Genomic DNA, 21,052 nt, shown 5'->3' on the forward strand with positions numbered 1-21,052 from the left:
GCCGCCAGCATTCACCTTTTATTATCACTTCCTGCAGGCGGCCCCTGCAGGAAGTGAAAATAAATCGCATAATGAGCGGCAGGGCTTTTTTTCTGGCGGAACGCACCGGAACGGCGTTCCGCCACCTTTTGACATCGCAGCCTGCCATGCTCCAGCATCGCAGGCTGCGATGTATCAGCGGGGAGGGACTGGGAGGAGGAGCTGGGGGCCGGTGCGTTCACTGTGCTCCGGCCCCCAGCTCCAGTAGTTATAAAATGTGTACAATTAATAAGGATTCTATTCATGAGGCCCCCTCTGCAGTAGAACATTCAATATAGCCACATCCTACTCACAGGGCTGTTATCTTAATGCTGGCCGGCCGGGCAGACGAGCGGCAGCGTCACGACTGACGTCATGTGCCCGGCCTACTTTCTGAATGAAGGAGGCAGCGCAGGCATGTGACGTCAGTCATGACGCTGCCGCTCGTCTGCCCGGCCGGCCAGCATTAAGATAACAGCCCTGTGAGTAGGATGTGGCTATATTGAATGTTCTACTGCAGAGGGGGCCTCATGAATAGAATCCTTATTAATTGTACACATTTTATAACTAGTCTGTACTGGAGCTGCAATGGGGGGGTTTGTGGATGGCACTGTTATGGGGTGGGTGGGGGTCTGTGGATGGCACTGTTATGGGGTGGGGGGGTCTGTGGATGGCACTGTTATGGGGTGGGGGGTCTGTGGATGGCACTGTTATGGGGTGGGGGGGTCTGTGGGTGGCACTGTTATGGGGTGGGGGGGGGTCTGTGGATGGCACTGTTATAGGATAGGGGATCTGTGGATGCCATCCCCAGATCCCCCATTAACAGTGCCATCCCCATCTGGGGGGTTTCTTTGCTGGGCTGGACTTTTATAGCCCCCCCCCCAAATTTTACTTGCATCCCTGTTCTCTAAAGGGGCGGTTTTAGGGGGCGGTCCTAGGGGTGGGCAGATCCCCCATAAGTGTCACCCACAGATCCCCCATAAGTGTCACCCACAGATCCCCCATAAGTCCGATACAACCGGCCCTTTGAGGATGACCAAACTGCTGATGCAGCCCCCGATGAATTTGAGTTTGACACCCCTGCTATAGAAGATTACGGTAAGCTCTCTGGGTACAAGATCAATAGGTCCAAGACAGAGGCATTGCCCATTAATCTCCCTTCGGAAATACTGAGTAATTTAAAAAGTAACTATCATTTCAGATGGAACAACACCACCCTTAAGTATCTAGGAGTGAAGCTAACAAAAACATATGGTAATCTGTATGCTCATAATTTTTCTCCACTTTTTCAGGAACTTAATGCACTCATGGCTAAATGGATGCCCCTGCCTATCTCTTTGTTAGGGCGTATTGCAGCGGTCAAAATGACCATTCTACCTAAGTTACTATACGTGATGGAGACTATTCCGGTTCCTATACCTAACAAAGACCTAAGAGCGTTGCAATCTTCCATCCTTAGGTTTGTCTGGAATGGGATGAGGCATAGAATTGCATGTAGCACTCTCACGGCCCTCAAAACACAAGGTGGTTTGGGGCTACCTGACATTACAAAATACTACTGGGCGACGCACTTACGTCGTATTCCGGCCTGGTCCTCACTTCAGGCATTCTCTAGATGGATGGAGGTTGAGAAGCTATGGTTAGCCCCTATTCACCCCAACGCCCTCTTGTGGTCATCTTTACCAGATGATTGCTCTGCTCAATTGCTGGGCCCTATGCGACATACACTTAACATCTGGAAATGCTGTAAGCGGAAATTTCCGTTAGCCTCGGATAGGCCCTCCTTAACCTCTTTTTTATTCAACCCTGTGTTTCCAGCGGGATTGCAGGGCTCGTCTTTTAAACCGTGGTTTTCTAATAAGCTATTTAGATTTGCTGATATAGTTGATTATAGGTCTCTGGAGATCATATCTTTTGATTCGCTCAAAGAGAGATATCATCTGCCTGAGTCCTCTAGATGGCAGCATTTGCAAATAAAATGCCTGCTTAATTCTGTTTCGAAACACAAAGGTATCTACTCCAACACAGTTTGAAAAACTATGTAAACTCTCGACCTCTACTAAGGGGCTTATATCAGATATTTATGTCCTCCTCTCTACTCCGGAAGCACCCCAGGTCTTACGACATGCATACATGTCCAAATGGGAGAGATACCTTGAAAAAGACATCTCGCCAAGTGAATGGCAACTTATCTGGCGTAGGGCCGCATTGTCATCCACTTGTGTGACCTTTAGGGAAAATTCATATAAAATTTTAATGTTTTGGTATCATACTTCTCAGATGCTTAGGCACTTGAACACCACTGTTTCTGGCAATTGCTGGAGGTGTGACTCTGGTATAGGGTCTCTGTTCCACATCTTCTGGGATTGCCCAGCTATTTTTCCATTGTGGAAGGAAGTTCAACACCTTCTATTACAGATTTTTAATATTACCTTCTCACTGGATCCATATATGTTTTTATTGAACATGCCCCCAATGACACTGAAGAAGCCAGTGCTTTCTTTGGTGCTCCATCTTCTGTCAGCGGCAAGACGCCTTATCGCTAAGTTCTGGAAGAGGCGGGACATACCTACTAAATTAGAGCTGTTTAATAGTATTGCGGAGGTCAGGAGGATGGAGTACTTGACAGCGGTTATTAATAACACAGTGGATAAATTTAATACTGTCTGGCAGCCTTGGGATATTTTCCTGGATATGATCGACTAAGATCCTCTTCCCCTTTTCTTTTGTCTTTCCTCTCGTGTCTTGTCTTGTCTTTTATCTGTTCTCCTATACTACTTGATATCATATCAGTATGTATGATTCTTTTTCCCGGTTTTCGGGTTTTCTTAGGATGAGGTGTTACTTGTCCGGATTTGATTTGGATTGCATTCTGATGCTGTATCTGTATTGTCAATCTTGTTGCTTTCTCATTTGGAATGTCTGATTGTCTTACGGTCATATGAGAAATTGTACATGTATGCTTTTAGTAATGTACCTTTTTTTTGTTTTAAAAAAAGACAATTATACAAAAAATTTACATTTTAGTGCAGGCATCCTCAAATAGCGGCCCTCCAGATGTTGTAAAACTATAACTCCAGCATGCCCAGACAACCTACAGCCATCAGCAGGACATTGTGGGAATTGTAGTTTTACAACATCTGGAGGGCCGCAGTTTTAGGATGCCTGCTTAGTGTCTCCAAAGTCTGAGAGCCATACATATTGGGCATCGTCGCGTGCGTAAAAGTCATCGCTATAAAAATAACTTTTGATCAAACCCCTCGGTGTTAAAAATATAAAATTAAAAACTGTGCCAAAACACCCATTTTCGAGCAAAATTTCCATTTGAATCCTTTTTTCCGGTAATAAAGCAAGGGTTAACAGCCAAACAAAACTAAATATTTATTGCCCTGATTCTGTAGTTTGCAGAAACACCCCATATGAGGTCGTAAATGGCTATATAGCCGCACGGCAGGGCATAGAATGAAGGGAACTCCATACGGTTTCTGGAAGGCAGATTTTGATGGACTGTTTTTTTGTTTGTTTTTTGACACCATGTGCCATTAGAAGACCCCCCCCCCCCCCCCCCGATGTAGCCTAGACTAAAAAAAACTCAAAAAAAGTGACCCCATCTAAGAAACTACACCCCTCAAGGTATTCAAAAGTTACTTTACAAACTATGTTAACCCTTTAGGTGTTCCACAAAACTAAATAGCGAATGTAGAAACAATTTTAGAATTTAAATTTTTTGTTACCGTGCCTCAAAAAAGAGCAACCAAAAATCATATTTACCCCTAAAATAGTCCCAAAACAACAACCACCTTATCCCGTAGTTTCCTAGATGGGGTCACTTTTATGGAGTTTCTACTCTAGGGGTGCATCAGGGGGCTTGAAAGGGTACATGGTGAAAATAAACCAGTCCAGCAAAATCTGCCTTCCAAAAACCATATGACGTTCCCCTTCTTCTATGTCCTGCCGTTTAGCCAAATAGTAGTTTACAACCACATATGGGGTGTTTCTGCAAACTACAGAATCAGGGCAACCCATTTTGAGTTTTGTTTGGCTGTTAACCCATTTTTTCCAGTAATAAAGGAAGGGTTAAAATGGAAAAGTTTCCAAAAAATTGAAATTTCGAAATTGTTTCTCCATCTGCCATTAACTCTTGTGGAACACCGAAAGGGTTAACAAAGTTTGTAAACCCAGTTTTTAATACCTTGAGGGGTGTACTTTCTTAGATGGAGTCACTTTTTTGAAATTTCTATTCTAGGGGTGCAACATGGGGCTTCAAATGGGACATGGTATAAACAAAACCAGTCCTGCAAAATCTGCCTTCCAAAACTCATATGGTGTTCCCCTCCTTCTATGTGCTCCCGTTTGGCCAAACAGTAGTTTACGACCACATATGGGGTGTTTTTGCAAACTACAGAATCAGGGCAACCCATATTGAGTTTTTGTTTGGCAGTTAACCCTTGTTTTATTCCTGGAAAAAATTGATTATATTGGAAAATGTTCCCAAAAATAGAAATTTCGAAATTGTTTCTCAATCTGCCATTAACTTTTGAATACTTTGAGGGGTGTAGTTTCTAGAATGGGGTCATTTTTGGGAGGTTTCTATTATCTAAGCCTCACAATATGACTTCAAACCTGAACTGGTCCATAAAAAGTGGGATTTTGAAGATTTCTGAATTCTAAGCCTTGTAACATCCCCAAAAAATAAAATATCATTCCCAAAATGCTACAAACATGAAGTAGACATATGGGGAATGTAAAGTCATCACAATTTTTGGGGGTATTACTATTTATTACAGAAATAGAGAAACTGAAACTTTGAAATTTGCTAATTTTTCAAAATTGTTGGTAAATATGGTATTTTTTTATGCAAAAAAAAATTTCTTTTTTGACCCAATTTTAGCAGTGTCATGAAGTACAATATGTGACGAAAATACAATCTCAGAACGGTCTGGGTAAGTCAAAGCGTTTTAAAGTTATCAGCACTTAAAGTGACACTGGTCAGACATGCAAAAAATGGCCAAGTCCTTAAGGTGAAATAGGGCTGAGTCCTTAAGGGGTTAAGGACACATGCGATCCTGAGAGGTGATGGTGGACATAACCTCTCAGCATCACTTCTGATTAGCTGCACGGGCGGGCAGGAGCTTTAACTTGATGCGGCTCTCCTCCTCCTTTCTGCGTCCGGGAGCGAGGAGAGAGGAGCCTGCATCGCATCTGTGCCCAGCAACCACCACATCTGTGCCCAGCGCCCCCTTCTGACCCTCCACAATGCCATCTCGCATAAAAGGCACTTAGGAAAAGGTTAGGCAGGGATATTCAGGGAAAGTTTAGTGGAAAAAAAAAATGTTTGATTGTTGCATCACCCTGATCGGGTGTCTGGGGTCCACAGTACAGCTGTGTGGCTGTGTGACCCTAGACCCCCCCAGGAGTGCTGCAGCTTGAACCCCTGCCCCCCCCCCCCCTCACACAAACACATTTTGAATACAGATTCCCACAGTTGGCTTCTCTGATTATGACTATCTTAGTCTTTTTTTCAGTGGTGGAGCAAACGAACGTGTTCGCCCAACAGTTCATTGCTCAACACCTGGACTCCTTTTTGGCTAGGGCAGGTGGCAGGACTCCGGTCAGTGCAGTCGAGATAAGGACGTTTTGGGGCCTCGTACTGCACATGGGCCTAGTAAAAAAAAACAGTGTCAGGCATTACTGGAGTGGGGGATGTCCTCTACCAGACCCCACTTAACATGTACCCGGTTTGAGGCCATCTGGAAATGCCTGCATTATGCAGATAATGCAGCATGTCCCCCACAAGGTGATCCTGCCTATGACCGCCTGTACAAAATCAGGCCAGTCATCGATCACTTTGGGGCCAAATTTTTGGAGGCCTATGTACCTGGAAGGGAGGTCGCGGTTGATGAGTCTCTCATTTCTTTCAAGGGGAGACTCATTTTCCGCCAGTATGTTCCCTCTAAGCGGACGAGGTATGGTGTGAAACTGTATTCATTAACCCTTGCCCCTGAAACCTTGGTCTAATCCCCCTGTGTCCCCCCAGGATCCCTCATATCCCCAGCTACGTTACCCTTTTACCTATCCTGGCATTGCCTCTACCCCTAATACCTCTTCCAGGCTCCCTGCTTACCCCAGTAGCAGTAGTGTCTATATTTACCCCTTGTTATACCCCGTAGGGATAGTATACAGGGAGTGCAGAATTATTAGGCAAATGAGTATTTTGACCACATCATCCTCTTTATGCATGTTGTCTTACTCCAAGCTGTATAGGCTTGAAAGTCTACTACCAATTAAGCATATTAGGTGATGTGCATCTCTGTAATGAGAAGGGGTGTGGTCTAATGACATCAACACCCTATATCAGGTGGGCATAATTATTAGGCAACTTCCTTTCCTTTGGCAAAATAGGTCAAAAGAAGGACTTGACAGGCTCAGAAAAGTCAAAAATAGTGAGATATCTTGCAGAGGGATGCAGCACTCTTAAAATTGCAAAGCTTCTGAAGCGTGATCATCGAACAATCAAGCGTTTCATTCAAAATAGTCAACAGGGTCGCAAGAAGCGTGTGGAAAAACCAAGGCGCAAAATAACTGCCCATGAACTGAGAAAAGTCAAGTGTGCAGCTGCCAAGATGCCACTTGCCACCAGTTTGGCCATATTTCAGAGCTGCAACATCACTGGAGTGCCCAAAAGCACAAGGTGTGCAATACTCAGAGACATGGCCAAGGTAAGAAAGGCTGAAAGACGGCCACCACTGAACAAGACACACAAGCTGAAATGTCAAGACTGGGCCAAGAAATATCTCAAGACTGATTTTTCTAAGGTTTTATGGACTGATGAAATGAGAGTGAGTCTTGATGGGCCAGATGGATGGGCCCGTGGCTGGATTGGTAAAGGGCAGAGAGCTCCAGTCCGACTCAGACGCCAGCAAGGTGGAGGTGGAGTACTGGTTTGGGCTGGTATCATCAAAGATGAGCTTGTGGGGCCTTTTCGGGTTGAGGATGGAGTCAAGCTCAACTCCCAGCCCTACTGCCAGTTTCTGGAAGACATCTTCTTCAAGCAGTGGTACAGGAAGAAGTCTGCATCCTTCAAGAAAAACATGATTTTCATGCAGGACAAGTACTCCACAGCGTGGCTGGCAAGAAAGGGTATAAAAGAAGAAAATCTAATGACATGGCCTCCTTGTTCACCTGATCTGAACCACATTGAGAACCTGTGGTCCATCATGAAATGTGAGATTTACAAGGAGGGAAAACAGTACACCTCTCTGAACAGTGTCTGGGAGGCTGTGGTTGCTGCTGCACGCAATGTTGATGGTGAACAGATCAAAACACTGACAGAATCCATGGATGGCAGGCTTTTGAGTGTCCTTGCAAAGAAAGGTGGCTATATTGGTCACTGATTTGATTTTGTTTTGTTTTTGAATGTCAGAAATGTATATTGGTGAATGTTGAGATGTTATATTGGTTTCACTGGTAAAAATAAATAATTGAAATGGGTATATATTTGTTTTTTGTTAAGTTGCCTAATAATTATGCACAGTAATAGTCACCTGCACACACAGATATCCCCCTAAAATAGCTAAAACTAAAAACAAACTAAAAACTACTTCCAAAAATATTCAGCTTTGATATTAATGAGTTTTTTGGGTTCATTGGTTGTTGTTCAATAATAAAATTAATCCTCAAAAATACAAGTTGCCTAATATTTCTGCACTCCCTGTATTGTCAGGATTGGGTGGGCTGCTGGTAAAGTGTATGTATGTGTATTATTGCAATTGTAGTTAGATGTTGGGGAAGACTTGGGACTGTGTTAGTGTAGTTAGAACCGTAATAGTGTATTGTTATAGTGTGTGTACTTATTGCTGTGCGCTGCTATAACTATATAGATATATATTCCGTTGATATATATATATATATATATATATATATATATATATATATATGAGTTATAAACATATATTCCTTTGTAGTAGTAAGGCACCGCAGCAATAAGTTGTAGTGTATTACCGGTATTGTATTATTAGTATATGACGTGTGAGATGTTCTGTAAGGATTAATAAATACTGTGTTATTTATACGTATGGTGTAACGTGTGGTTACTGACGGTAGTTAGGCCTCTTTCACACTTGCGTTGTCCGGATCCGGCGTGTACTCCACTTGCCGGAGTTACACGCCGGATCCGGAAAAACGCAAGTGTACTGAAAGCATTTGAAGACGGATCCGTCTTCAAAATGCTTTCAGTGTTACTATGGCACCCAGGACGCTATTAAAGTCCTGGTTGCCATAGTAGTAGTGGGGAGCGGGGAGCAGCATACTTACAGTCCGTACGGCTCCCGGGGCACTCCAGAGTGACGTCAGAGCGCCCCATGCGCATGGGATCATGTGACGTCACTCTGGAGCGCCCCGGGAGCCGCACGGATGGTAAGTATGCTGCTCCCCGCTCCCCACTACACTTTACCATGGCTGCCAGGACTTTAGCGTCCCGGCAGCCATGGTAACCATTGAGAAAAAGCTAAAAGTCGCATCCGGCAATGCGCCGAAACGACGTTTAGCTTAAGGCTGGATCCGGATCAATGCCTTTCAATGGGCATTCATTTCAGATCCGGCCTTGCGGCAAGTGTTCCGGATTTTTGGCCGGAGCAAAAAGCGCAGCATGCTGCGCTATTTGCTGCGGCCAAAAAACGTTCCGTTCCGGAACGGAAGACATCCTGATGCATCCTGAAGGACGGACTGTCCATTCAGAATGCATTAGGATAATCCTGATCAGTATTCTTCCGGCATAGAGCCCCGACGACGGAACTCTATGCCGGAAGACAATAACGCAGATGTGAAAGAGCCCTTAGTAAGGCGCATGCAGCTAGTTTAGAGATTAGCATAAGGCAATCAGTAGCGATTTGTTGTTAATTCAGGCATAAATATTTGGGGTTATCATTAGACTATGCACGCCTATTTATGAATATTAATTATTGAGATTTGCATAAATACCAAAAATGAATATCCCCTATAACAGTTACTGGAAAAAATTGATTAAAATGGAAAATTTTAATTCTGAAGTTTTATCTCCATTTGCCATTAACTCTTGTGGAACACCTAAAGGGTTAACGACGTTTGTAAAAATCAGTTTTGAATACCTTGAGGGGTGTAGTTTCTAGAATGGGGTAATTTTTGGGTGGTTTCTATTATGTAAGCCTCACAAAGTGACTTCAGACCTGAACTGGTCCTTAAAAAGTGGGTTTTTGAAAATGTCTGACAAATTTCAAGATTTGTTTCTAAACTTGTAACATCCCCAAAATATTAAAATGTCATTCCCAAAATGATCCAAACATGAAGTAGACATATGAGGAATGTAAAGTCATAACTATTTTTTTTTTTTTTAGGTATTATAATGTATTATAGAAGTAGAGAAATTGAAATTTGCTAATTTTTCAAAATTTTGGGTAAATCTGGTATAGGAAGTGCATTATTGGACATTGGGGGGATAGTGCTGCTACCACGGTTACGGAGTGGGAGAATCTCACTAGAATTTCGTCAGAGAGGAATGTCATTTAGTAGCTATTAAGAAAAAACATAGATTTGCCAGAACATGGCATAAATGGCTAAAATAGTTGCTGTTTGTGGTGTTGAGGGTTTTTTGTAAGCAGAGGTCCATGGGCGGGAAGGGGAAAAGAAAGAAATTAATTTTTTTATTTATTTTCTAGGGGAGTAGCAAGCAGCAAGTAAAGGGAGGGCGGGTTGGTAAGAAATAATGAAGTCGTTTATATATTGTTTTATAGTTAAAAACAAAATTAACTGCTTGTTAATGATTATGTAAGAATTTTATAAGCTTAATAAAGATAAAAAAAATATATATAGCGCCTCTTAATACCCATAGGAATTCAACAATCCTTTATCTTTTTTTCCCCATTCTTATTCGATTAACTTTTGACTAATATCTGAAACTGGGAACACAGATTTCCTTTTTCCCCCCAGCCCCTCAAAAATCTCTTTCTGCACCAACTTTATACTTTTTAGGCACCTCCATCTGTATTGTGGCTCTAATCACTTTTATGAGAGCATCAATGTCATCCGGATTGAATAAGAAACGTTTATATTCGTCAAAAATCTAAATCCATTGCTGAATAGAAATGACAATCTAAAGCCTGCTTGTTATAGTTACCTAAGGTGACTTAAAAAAGTAAAAAATTTTAAAAATAAAAAAATTAAGTTTAAATCATTCCCTTTTTTCCCAAAATAATAATAGAAAAAATTATAGACATTGCTGTGTCTGAAAACGCCAATACTATAAATAAATATTTATCCGTTTCAGCAAAAGGATTGTCAGAAAAAAATTCTAAAAGGCCAATTCGCCCATTCCCTTCATCTTCCCAAAAAATTGAAAAAAACAATCAAAAAGTCATACACATGCCAAAATGGTATCAATAAAAAGTGCAGATCTTCACGCTAAAAATGAGCCTTCACAAAATTTGGTAGATGTAAATATAAAAAAGTTATACGGGTCAGAATATGGCAATGAAAAGAAAACATTTTTTCCAAAGCTTTTCTTTTTTTTAAATAATAAAACAAGAGAAACTATAAAAACGTGGTATCGCTGTAATCATACTGATCCAGAGAATGAAGGGAACTGGTGTGATTTATCGCATAGTAAACTCTATAAAAACAAAACCCATAAAACTGTGGTAAAATTGCATTTTTTTCCCAATTCCACCCCAAGTGGAATTTTCTTCTAGCTTCCCACATTATATGTTGTATTAAATGGTGCCATTAGAAATTACAACTTGTCCAGCAAAAAAAACAAGCTAGCTCTGAAGCAACTATAAGAAGAGAAAAGTAAAACAGGAAGGCAGGAAGTAAAAAATTTAATAGAAAAAATTGAAAATCAATGCACCCTGAATGGGGTTAAATGACATTCTCCCACCTTTCTAGCAGCTACAAGCAGAGGTCGCAATAACGCCTGTACAAGTGTCATTGACGCCTGTTCAGGCTATATTAGGTCCCTTTCACACGAGTGTGATTTCCGCGCGGGTGCCATGCGTGACGTGAACGCATAGTACCCTCACCGAATCCGGCACCATTCATTTCAATGGGGCTGTGTACATGAGCGTTTTTTTTCACGCATCACTTCTGCAATGCTTTGAAATCGCAGCATGTTCTATATTCTCCGTTTGTAACGCAGGACAGGCCCCATAGAAGTGAATGGGGCTGCGTGAAAAACGCATTGCATCCGCAAGCAAGTGCGGGTGAGATGCGTTTTTCACTGATGGTTGCTAAGAGACGTTGTTTGTAAACCTTCAGTTTTTTATCACGCGCGTGAAAAACGCATCAAAACGCATTGCACCCGCGCGGAAAAAACTGAACAACTAAACGCAATCCCAGACAAAACTGACTTGTTTTAGTGCCAAAACCGCAGCATTTTCACTGAACACACCCTGAACGCATCCGGATCAAATCCGTCACGCCCGTGTGAAACTAGCCTTAGTCCCTGAAAAAGTCTGAGGCGTACCAAAATGTCTTAGACTTTTCCCCCACATTCATCAGCGCAGGGAATGGCACAGGCAGCGCAGCGATGCTGCCTATGCCTGAAATGACCAATAGCAAAGCTCCATACAGTAAGGAGCTTTGCTATTGGTTGGTTTGGGCAGGCGCCGGAGCGATACAGCGCCAAGCAGCAGTGAAAGCCAGCGAGAACTGGAGGGAGGAGGGGCCAGCTCCCCAGAGTTTCTACAGTAAGGAGAGCAGGCACACTGGACAAGGACCCCAGGAAACATGGCGGTGGAGGAGCGGAAGAGTACTTCTCAGTGTTGACAAACAGCCACAGACATCAATGTGACAGCAGTGTGTGATCATTACTGCACCACATGCACCATACACTGCACCACATACATAACACACTACACCACACAAACATCACACACTGATGCATGTAGTGTAGTTTGTGTGATGTGTGTAGTGAATGCAGGCAGGCTATTATAGCCAAGTGATAAAGTGCAGGGTTAAATATGCTAAATTGGACTGGACTTTATCACTTGGCTATAATTACCCGATGTTAATTAGATTAGTAATGGTTCCCCCGCATAAATAACCACCTCTTAGGCCACGTTCACACCAGTGCTATTTATTTCTGTTGTTCTGCTCAGATGAGAAGAGCAACAAAAATGACAGAAGTGCTGGATCGGGCACGTAAGGCTAGGATTTTGTGATACTTTGAACATACACAAAAACTTATACATTAACAGATGCCTCAGACAGATGCCATACTGTAGCATACGTCACTATAGAGTTCCATTGTAAAAAAAAAATAAAAAAATTAAAAAAAATAAAAAAAAATTGGGAGCAAAAATAAAAATGTAGGCCTAACTGACGGGGGAAAAGCTGAACAGACTCTGCTGACTATGATTGAACAGGATCTGTCTTTTTACCAGACAAAAGTCCTGCATATAAGGCTTTTTTGTGTGGTCTTTCGACAGAATCTGCAACAGAGCCTCCAACGTAGATGTGAAAATGGTTAGAGGAGTATTTTTACTCTTCTGGAAAAAACGTAGTGGGACTTCTGGCTACAAGCAAGGGACAGTAACTCTTGTCACTGATAATATGTACAGTAGGAACAACATAACACATGACTAATATTCACATGAGGTAATGAAAGTACAGCAGTCTGTTGCAATGCTCTAATAAAAGAAAAAGGACAACGGATGGCAGCATTGCTCCAACGTTTAGTACTTTATTGAGCTATAAATCGTGCTCCCACAGACATTTTAGCTTCAGAGGCAAATGTGCCAGTACTGCGGAGCGAAGAGTCAGAACAGCATAGAGGAGGGAGGAGACGGCCTGTAAAGTGTCTCATTCTCCCTGAGAGCAACAACTTCGGGCAGTTAGCTGACAGCAGTGCTGGAGCATGCTGCACTCTTGAGAAGATCAGGATCCTGTCAAGTAGTAAGTAGCGTCAGCGCTGCCAGAATGTTTTAAAAAAAAATGCAGGACCGTGTCTGGAACACTGCTTCTTGACGGTTCTTTGATCCAGATTACAGAACTGAAGAGAATAGACAAACTCATCCCTGGCTGCGATGTTACAGTCTGTAATACACATTGCAGGCCAATAACCCTGCGTTACTGTTCTTCCAGTGTATGATAATGACAGCACAGGTCCGCCAGTGGCTTACCATCTGTATTAGAGAGAGGGTGGCGGCCACTGGCGCAGTAAAAGGCAATCGGCCTGCCGGGAATTTTCCCGGTGGATTACATTCCCAATCCACCCTTGATGGAAAGATAAGAGAACAGTTGCCAGACATCTCTGGTGGAGGATTCTCTTGGTAAAAAAAAAGGTGAAGTGAAAAACACAATCATTCTCTCCCACATCATCATCTGTTGGGGGAGGGTAGGTAGATATCCATACACATAACACTGTCAGCTGAAGAAGATGGCGGGTACGGCCAACAATACAATAATGTGAATGGGGGACTTTATCCACTCTTCTGCAATCCTAATATCATTACATGCAGTTCTAGCAAACAAACCATATTGCATATTAGCAATTTACCTTTGTATATAAGTTTCTGTGAAGCAAGTGGTACCCCAGTGACTTTCTCCACAGACAATGCCATGTCCTGAAGAGTGGGCTCATTGTGATCCTCTTCAGCCTCAACTTGAAGTTTGTGCTTTTCACTTCCTGGGGGGGGGGGGGGAAATGCTGAGATATGTAGCCATAAAGGACATAAATCTAGGGTGTCACACTGAACAGTACGTTTTCTAGCCATAAATGGCAGCGGATGCAATCACAGTAAAGCACGAAAGGGGTTTTCCAGTTAATTGATTATTAAAAAGTTCTTGCAGCATGGTCCCTGAAACAGAAGATTCATACTTGCCTGCTCCTTTCTGGTCCCGGCACTGTTTACATCTGGCTCGCTATGGGCATGGTCACATGCTCCCTTCATCCAATAACTTACTTCAACGGTGATGTACTGATTGTGGCCACACCACCGCTGAAACCAGTCACTTACTGTGACCATGCCTTTAGTCAGCCGGATATAAACAGTGCAGAGATGGAGAGAACACAGCGGCACGGACCAGGTAAGTATGAATCTTCTGTGTCAGGGGCCATGCTGCAGGAACTTATTAAAAAATATTTTTTACAGAAAAAAGACCCTCATCACGTACATCATTAGAGTCAAGTGGTTGAATGAAGCAAGCTCGCTTGCTCAATCTGCATAGGGTGAAGTCTCCCGCCAGCAGGGATGCCAAACCTGGTAATTTAACCCCTTAGATACTGCTCTCAATAGCTCCCTCTGTCGTCTCACAGAAAAATCATGGGGCTCCAAACAGTTGCCAAGACAGCCTGGGGCCTAGTGAAGGTTCCCAGGGCTGTAATGGCTAAATGAATGAAAAGCCGTGGCTGTGAAAATCCCAAAGATTGCAATAGTATTCTACTATTTAAACTATACATTTTTGATATTGCTCTAATTGTGCCGACACACAGAATAAGGAAGTCATGTCTTATTTAGCACACAGTGAACGCTGTAATATCAAAACAAAAAACACCATGGTGGAATAGTTTTTTTATTTCACCCCAAATTTCGATACAAGATATGGTAAATTCAATACTGCTATTACAAACTACAACTTGTCATGCAAACACTAAGACCTTATATGTGAACAGAAAATAAAAATATAAAAATAAGGCTCTCGGAATGAGAGTAAGAAAACTAAAAAATAAAACTTGGCCTGTCCATATGGGGTTAAATAATGCGTAGGTAGACAATCTATGGATAGCTGTGGTCCTGTTACTAGTAGAAGGTAGCCCTGTTTTTCTAATTCTGCACAACCCCTTTAAGAACAAGACATCATGAAAAAAAAAACATATTACTTACCAGTAATTTCCTTTTCATGAATCCCCATTGATGGCATACCATGAGATGACCTGCCTCCAACCAGGTAGGGACAGGAAGTATAAAATAGACCCTCCTCCAGCATATCCTCAGTGTCTTCTGGACCGACAGCCTAGAGCAGGCATCCTCAAACTGCGGCCCTCCAGCTGTTGCAAAACTACAACTCCCAGAATGCCCGAACAGCCTACAGCAGGGCATTGTGGGAGTTGTAGTTTTACAACAGCTGGAGGGCCGCAGTTTGAGGCTGACTGGCCTAGAGAATCTATCTATCTATTTATATATATATATATATATATATATATATATATATATATATATATAGAAAAAGAAAGTCCAGCGGGAGCACCAGCCTGAAGAGTGGGTGCAAAATCCAAGAGGGGGCAACGGCAATCCCCAATAATATAATAGAGAGAACAGGACTGCACTCCAAGTTGTGATGCAACCAAAGTAGTTTTATTCACCCATGTTATGGCATATCTTGCAAGATATGCCATAACATGGGTGAATAAAACTACTTTGGTTGCATCACAACTTGGAGTGCAGTCCTGTTCTCTCTAATATATATATATATATATATATATATATATAAAATGTATATGTTTTTTTATTTTTTTGCACACATACCTAATACCTATTTTTTTTATAACAGTTTTTGTGTATATAATAGAAGAGAAAACGTGTGGTTTATTAACCCAAAGTCAAGCGACGTTTCAACAGCTTGTTGCTGTCTTTATCAAGCCTAGTGCACATGTGTTACAAGCATGCTTTATACAGGCACATAAATTAACATCAATTAAATAAAATACAGTCAGAACTCATAAATATAGTGATACATACGGTTGCATAAATTCATATAAAAGACCGCCACAATTTGGCAAGTACAGTACATATAAATAATACATCATTAATACAACATCCTTTCCATTATGTGAAAAAGGTCTTAATAGGTGCAGGTGAATACCCTAATCACGTGAAATTAAAAACTCACTGTCAGCTGGGTAACTGTATACAGCATACATCGCGTGCTCCGCGGCGTTCCCATTCAGTAACCGCGCATGCGCGAGAGGAACAAATCTCGCGATTCCTCCGGCGTCTGGGGACTGACTGGCAACCACAACCAAGATGGCTGAGACAGCCCCGCAATTAGTATGCGCATGTCCAGACCGTAGCAGGGGCCGCCCATCAGTCACCACGTAATCGTAGTCGTGTAAATGGATAGCAGCAGATACAAGGAACAGGATTCTACTGATATGATTTATTAAAGAATCTTATACTGATATCAGGGTCTAGGACACTACCAACCTGCGATCTACATGACAATGCATATAAGAGCACTAGATTCAGCGTCTTGTCAACCCATTATGATGGCTATATAGAAACAATACAAAAGGTAGAGAAAGGGTGTCACCCAACAGTGACAGGTCACATTACTGATCCATCAATGTTCATTTAGGAGGAATTTGGCGTTGCCAGGAAATCCCAGCGAACCGCCTCCCATCCCCCATAAGGGTGCATCACTCTCCCATCCATGTATTTAGATGTCCAAGCCAGAACTATATATAGTAATAGCATTAATAATCCAAGTTCCTTGAAAAAAATAACAATAAAAACAAATACATAAATATAAAGACTGCATGACGGCATCCTCCATGACGGCATACCATGAGATATATCAGATTAATACTATCCTAGGGAGGGACAATGGCTTCTACCCTATAATGCTTTATAAAAGGTATGAGGGTTTGACCATGTTGCTGCACTACAAATCTGTTCTATTAAAACATTAGCCTTTTCTGCCCATAAAGTGGAAATCAATCTTGTGGAATGGGCTTTGAATTTTTTGGGCGGAGAAACCCCCATAAAGTAGTAAGTTTCTAATATTGCCGACTTAATCCACCTGGCTAAGGAGTCTTTGCTGGATCTATGACCTTTACATTTTCCCTGGAATTGGACAAACAAATCCTTTGTGGCCTCTAAATACTAAGATGGCTCTGCACACATCAAGTTTGTGAAATTTTTCTTCACCTTCGGATTTTGGATCGGGACAAAAGGAAGGAACCACAATCTCCTCCCGTCTATGAAAATTGGTAACCACTTTAGGTAGGAAGGAAGCATCCAACCTAAACACCATTCTGTCTGGAAATATCATGAGAAAAGGTTCCACTATCTTCAGTGCCTGAATCTCGCAAATTCTGCGAGCTGATGTGATAGCCACTAAAAACAATACCTTTAGTGTGATATATTTTAAGGACACATCTGACAGGTCTTTACACAAATAACCTCAATGTGGGGGACTCCGCAAGTAGACCTTTTTGCTACAGCACAAAATACAAAACTCAAAAAGTTCTTCTCTTTAAATCCCTTTGACGGAAACATAGGTTCAAAAGGTGGCTAGCGTTAACCCTGAAAAGACCAGATTAAGGTCCCAAGGAGAGACATAAGGTCTAAAAAAGGGTTTCAATCTATCTGCTCCTTTCAAAAACCTGATGATCCAAGGGTGGTCTGCGATTTTTATATAAAAAAACTAAACTCAGTGCTGATACATGCACCCTTAAAAGTATTAGGACATAACCCTTTGTCAAAACGAGATTGTAAGAATCCTAATACTGTCTGAATGGAAAAAATCTGGCATGAATTTTTAGATTGAGAACACCAGGCACAAAATTTTGACCAGACTCTGGAATAAATTTTTTAGGTCACTACCTTTCTGCTAGTCGCCATTGTATTTATTACAAACCGGATTCCCAAAAAGTTGGGACACTAAACAAATTGTGAATAAAAACTAAATGCAATGATGTGGAGATGGCAAATGTCAATATTTTATTTGCAATAGAACGTAGATGACAGATCAAACGTTTAATACAAGCAAATGTATCATTTTAAAGGAAAAATACGTTGATTCAAATTTTCACGGTGTCAACAAATCCCCAAAAAGTTGGGACAAGTAGCAATAAGGCTGGAAAAAGTAAATTTGAGCATAACGAAGAGCTGGAAGACCAATTAACACTAATTAGGTCAATTGGCAACACGATTGGGTATAAAAAGAGCTTCTCAGAGTGGCAGTGTCTCTCAGAAGCCAAGATGGGTAGAGGATCACCAATTCCCACAATGTTGCGCAGAAAGATAGTGGAACAATATCAGAAAGGTGTTACCCAGTGAAAAATTGCAAAGACTTTGCATCTATCCTCATCAACTGTGCATAACTTCATCCGAAGATTCAGAGAATCTGGAACAATCTCTGTGCGTAAGGGTCAAGGCCGTAAAACCATACTGGATGCCCGTGATCTCCGGGCCCCTAAACGATACTGCAACACAAACAGGAATGCTACTGTAAAGGAAATCACAGAATGGGCTCAGGAATACTTCCAGAAACCATTGTCCGTGAACACAATCCACCGTGCCATCTGCCGTTGCCAGCTGAAACTCTACAGTGCAAAGAAGAAGCCATTTCTAAGCAAGATCCACAACCTGACTGGGCCAGGGATCATTTAAAACGGAGTGTGGCAAAATGGAAGACTGTTCTGTGGTCAGACAAGTCACGATTCAAAGTCCTTTTTGGAAATCTGGGACGCCATGTCATCCGGACCAAAGAGGACAAGGACAACCCAATTTGTTATCAACGCTCAGTTCAGAAGCCTGCATCTCTGATGGTATGGGGTTGCATGAGTGTGTGTGGCATGGGCAGCTTGCATGTCTGGAAAGGCACCATCAATGCAGAAAAATATATTCAGGTTCTAGAACAACATATGCTCCCATCCAGACGTCATCTCTTTCAGGGAAGACCCTGCATTTTTCAACAAGATAATACCAGCCCACATTCTGCATCAATCACAACATCATGGCTGCGTAGGAGAAGGATCCGGGTACTGAAATGGCCAGTCTGCAGTCCAGATCTTTCACCTATAGAGAACATTTGGCGCATCATAAAGAGGAAGGTGCAACAAAGAAGGCCCAAGACGATTGAACAGTTAGAGGCCTGTATTAGACAAGAATGGGAGAGCATTCCTATTTCTAAACTTGAGAAACTGGTCTGCTCGGTCCCCAGATGTCTGTTGAGTGTTATAAGAAGAAGGGGAGATGCCACACAGTGGTGAAAATGGCCTTGTCCCAACTTTTTGGGGATTTGTTGACACCATGAAATTCTGATTCAACATATTTTTCCCTTAAAATGGTACATTTTCTCAGTTTAAACTTTTGTTCCGTGATTTATGTTCTATTCTGAATAAAATATTAGAAGTTGGCACCTCCACATAATTGCATTCAGTTTTTATTCACGATTTGTATAGTGTCCCAACTTTTTGGGAATCCGGTTTGTATATCATCTGAAAGTCCCTTGTCTTTTAAAGTTAACCTTTCAGATTCCAGGCAGCCAGATGTAGTTTCTCTACCCGGGAGAGACAGATTGGACCTTGGACCAGTAGGTTTTTTGTCCATAGTGGGGCTATCAGTATTACATGAGCCCTTTCTTGTCAGGAATTAACAATAGGGGAGGAAAAGCATACGCTAGGCGTAATTCCCACTATTGTGCCAGCGCATCCACCCCTATGTTTCCGTCAAAGGGATTTAAAGAGAAGAACTTTTTGAGTTTTGTATTTTGTGCTGTAGCAAAAAGGTCTACTTGCGGAGTCCCCCACATTGAGGTTATTTGTGTAAAGACCTGCTTCTCCAGGCTCCATTCTGTTGATTTTAGAGATATCCGACTTAAGAAGTCCGCTTTCACGTTTAAAGATCCCTTGAGATGTACTGCTGATAGGGAATTTACGTGACTTTCTGCCCACGAGAAAAAAAATTCTGCCAATTGGCCCAGACTTTCGCTCCTTGTTCCTCCCTGATGATTTAGGTAGGCTACTACCGTTGTATTGTCGGATCTTATTTGTATATCTTTCCCTATTATATCCTGAGACAGAGCTATGGATGCTGAGAAATCGCCTTTTTTTTTTTTAAATCAATATGTTTTTATTGACTTTTAGACATACGAGTGATCTTCAATGAACAGTTACAAAGTCAGCGCTTTACATAGCCACATTGGCAGCGCCAACTTAACCGTATTACATGTATATCAGTGGATAGTCAAAAACAGACAAATAAGGCTACTTTCACACTTGCGTTCAGAGCGGATCCGTCTGAGACGGATCGGCTCATATAATACAGACGGTGTATTTGCGCAACATATTATGCGCAATATAATAAGTCAGGGAAATGACTAGCCCGTAGATTGAAGGAAGACTGAGCGGATCCGCATCCACTCAGAATGCATTAGGGCTGGACGGATGCGTTCGGGGCCGCTTGTGAGCCCCTTCAAACGGAGCTCACAAGCGGACACCCGAACGCTAGTGTGAAAGTAGCTTACGAAGACAAATAACATTCAGTACATACATAGGATAGTCACATATATAGGCATTGCTTTGTGCATCGAGCATTTACTTAACAGATAAAGCAAGATCAGTTAGGGGATTGTAATGCAAGCGGGAGCATCTCCAAGAACCCCACCTCCTCTCAAATGCTGCGGATCAGTGTCCAGCCCTCGCTATCATTTTTTCATGTATATAAGTGGAGTTAAGCTTGCGGGTGATATCCGTTAAGCAGGGGATATTTTAGGATTTCCAGTTCTGAGTAATAGCCAGTTTGGTTGAAAGAAAAAGATGCCCCAACACCACCCTAACATCGATAGGTATTTTATCCAGATCAATGTAGAGAAGGGCCAATGAGGGAGAAGGCGAGAGCTGGCTACGCAGTAGGTCCAAAGCGAGAGAGAAAATGGCGCCCCATATACCCTGTAACAGTGGACAAGACCATAGAATATGGTATTGTGTGCCTCTCTGACCGCAGCCCCGGTCGGGCATAAGCGGTCGGGAGTAATACCATCTCAATGTAGTTTTTATCAGTGATTCATAATGCAAAGCACATCTAAGGTTTTTGGAGATAAAAGGTAAAAGCTGAGGACCACTGCTCATCTGAAAACGTTAGTCCCAGGTCTTTTTCCCAGGTGTGCAGAGGGGTCGTTTTAGTAAAGGAACCTTTGTCTCTGAGCATCATGTACAAGGGGCGAAGGCCTGTACAATATGGCGGGGCAAGTGACCAGAATTTGAACACTTCCTGATTGCCCAGCAGTTTGAAGGGCGAGTTAGCTGTTAGCTGTGGGGAAGTGTCTAATACACAAG

The 21,052-nt window shown here is 42.2% G+C and overlaps 1 protein-coding gene across 3 annotated transcripts in view; it reads right to left on the reverse strand.

Annotated features, from left to right (window-relative positions):
* BAG1 (BAG cochaperone 1) overlaps nucleotides 1-21,052 on the reverse strand; it is a 240,109-nt gene that overhangs the window by 180,324 nt on the left and 38,733 nt on the right. For all 3 annotated transcript variants that reach the window (XM_044294527.1, XM_044294525.1, XM_044294526.1), the window contains one exon: nucleotides 13,547-13,675. In XM_044294527.1, coding sequence (XP_044150462.1) covers nucleotides 13,547-13,675 — 129 coding nt within the window. The remainder of the gene's footprint in view (nucleotides 1-13,546; nucleotides 13,676-21,052) is intronic.

Source organism: Bufo gargarizans, chromosome 5, assembly GCF_014858855.1.
Source record: "Bufo gargarizans isolate SCDJY-AF-19 chromosome 5, ASM1485885v1, whole genome shotgun sequence".
NCBI lineage: Eukaryota > Metazoa > Chordata > Amphibia > Anura > Bufonidae > Bufo > Bufo gargarizans.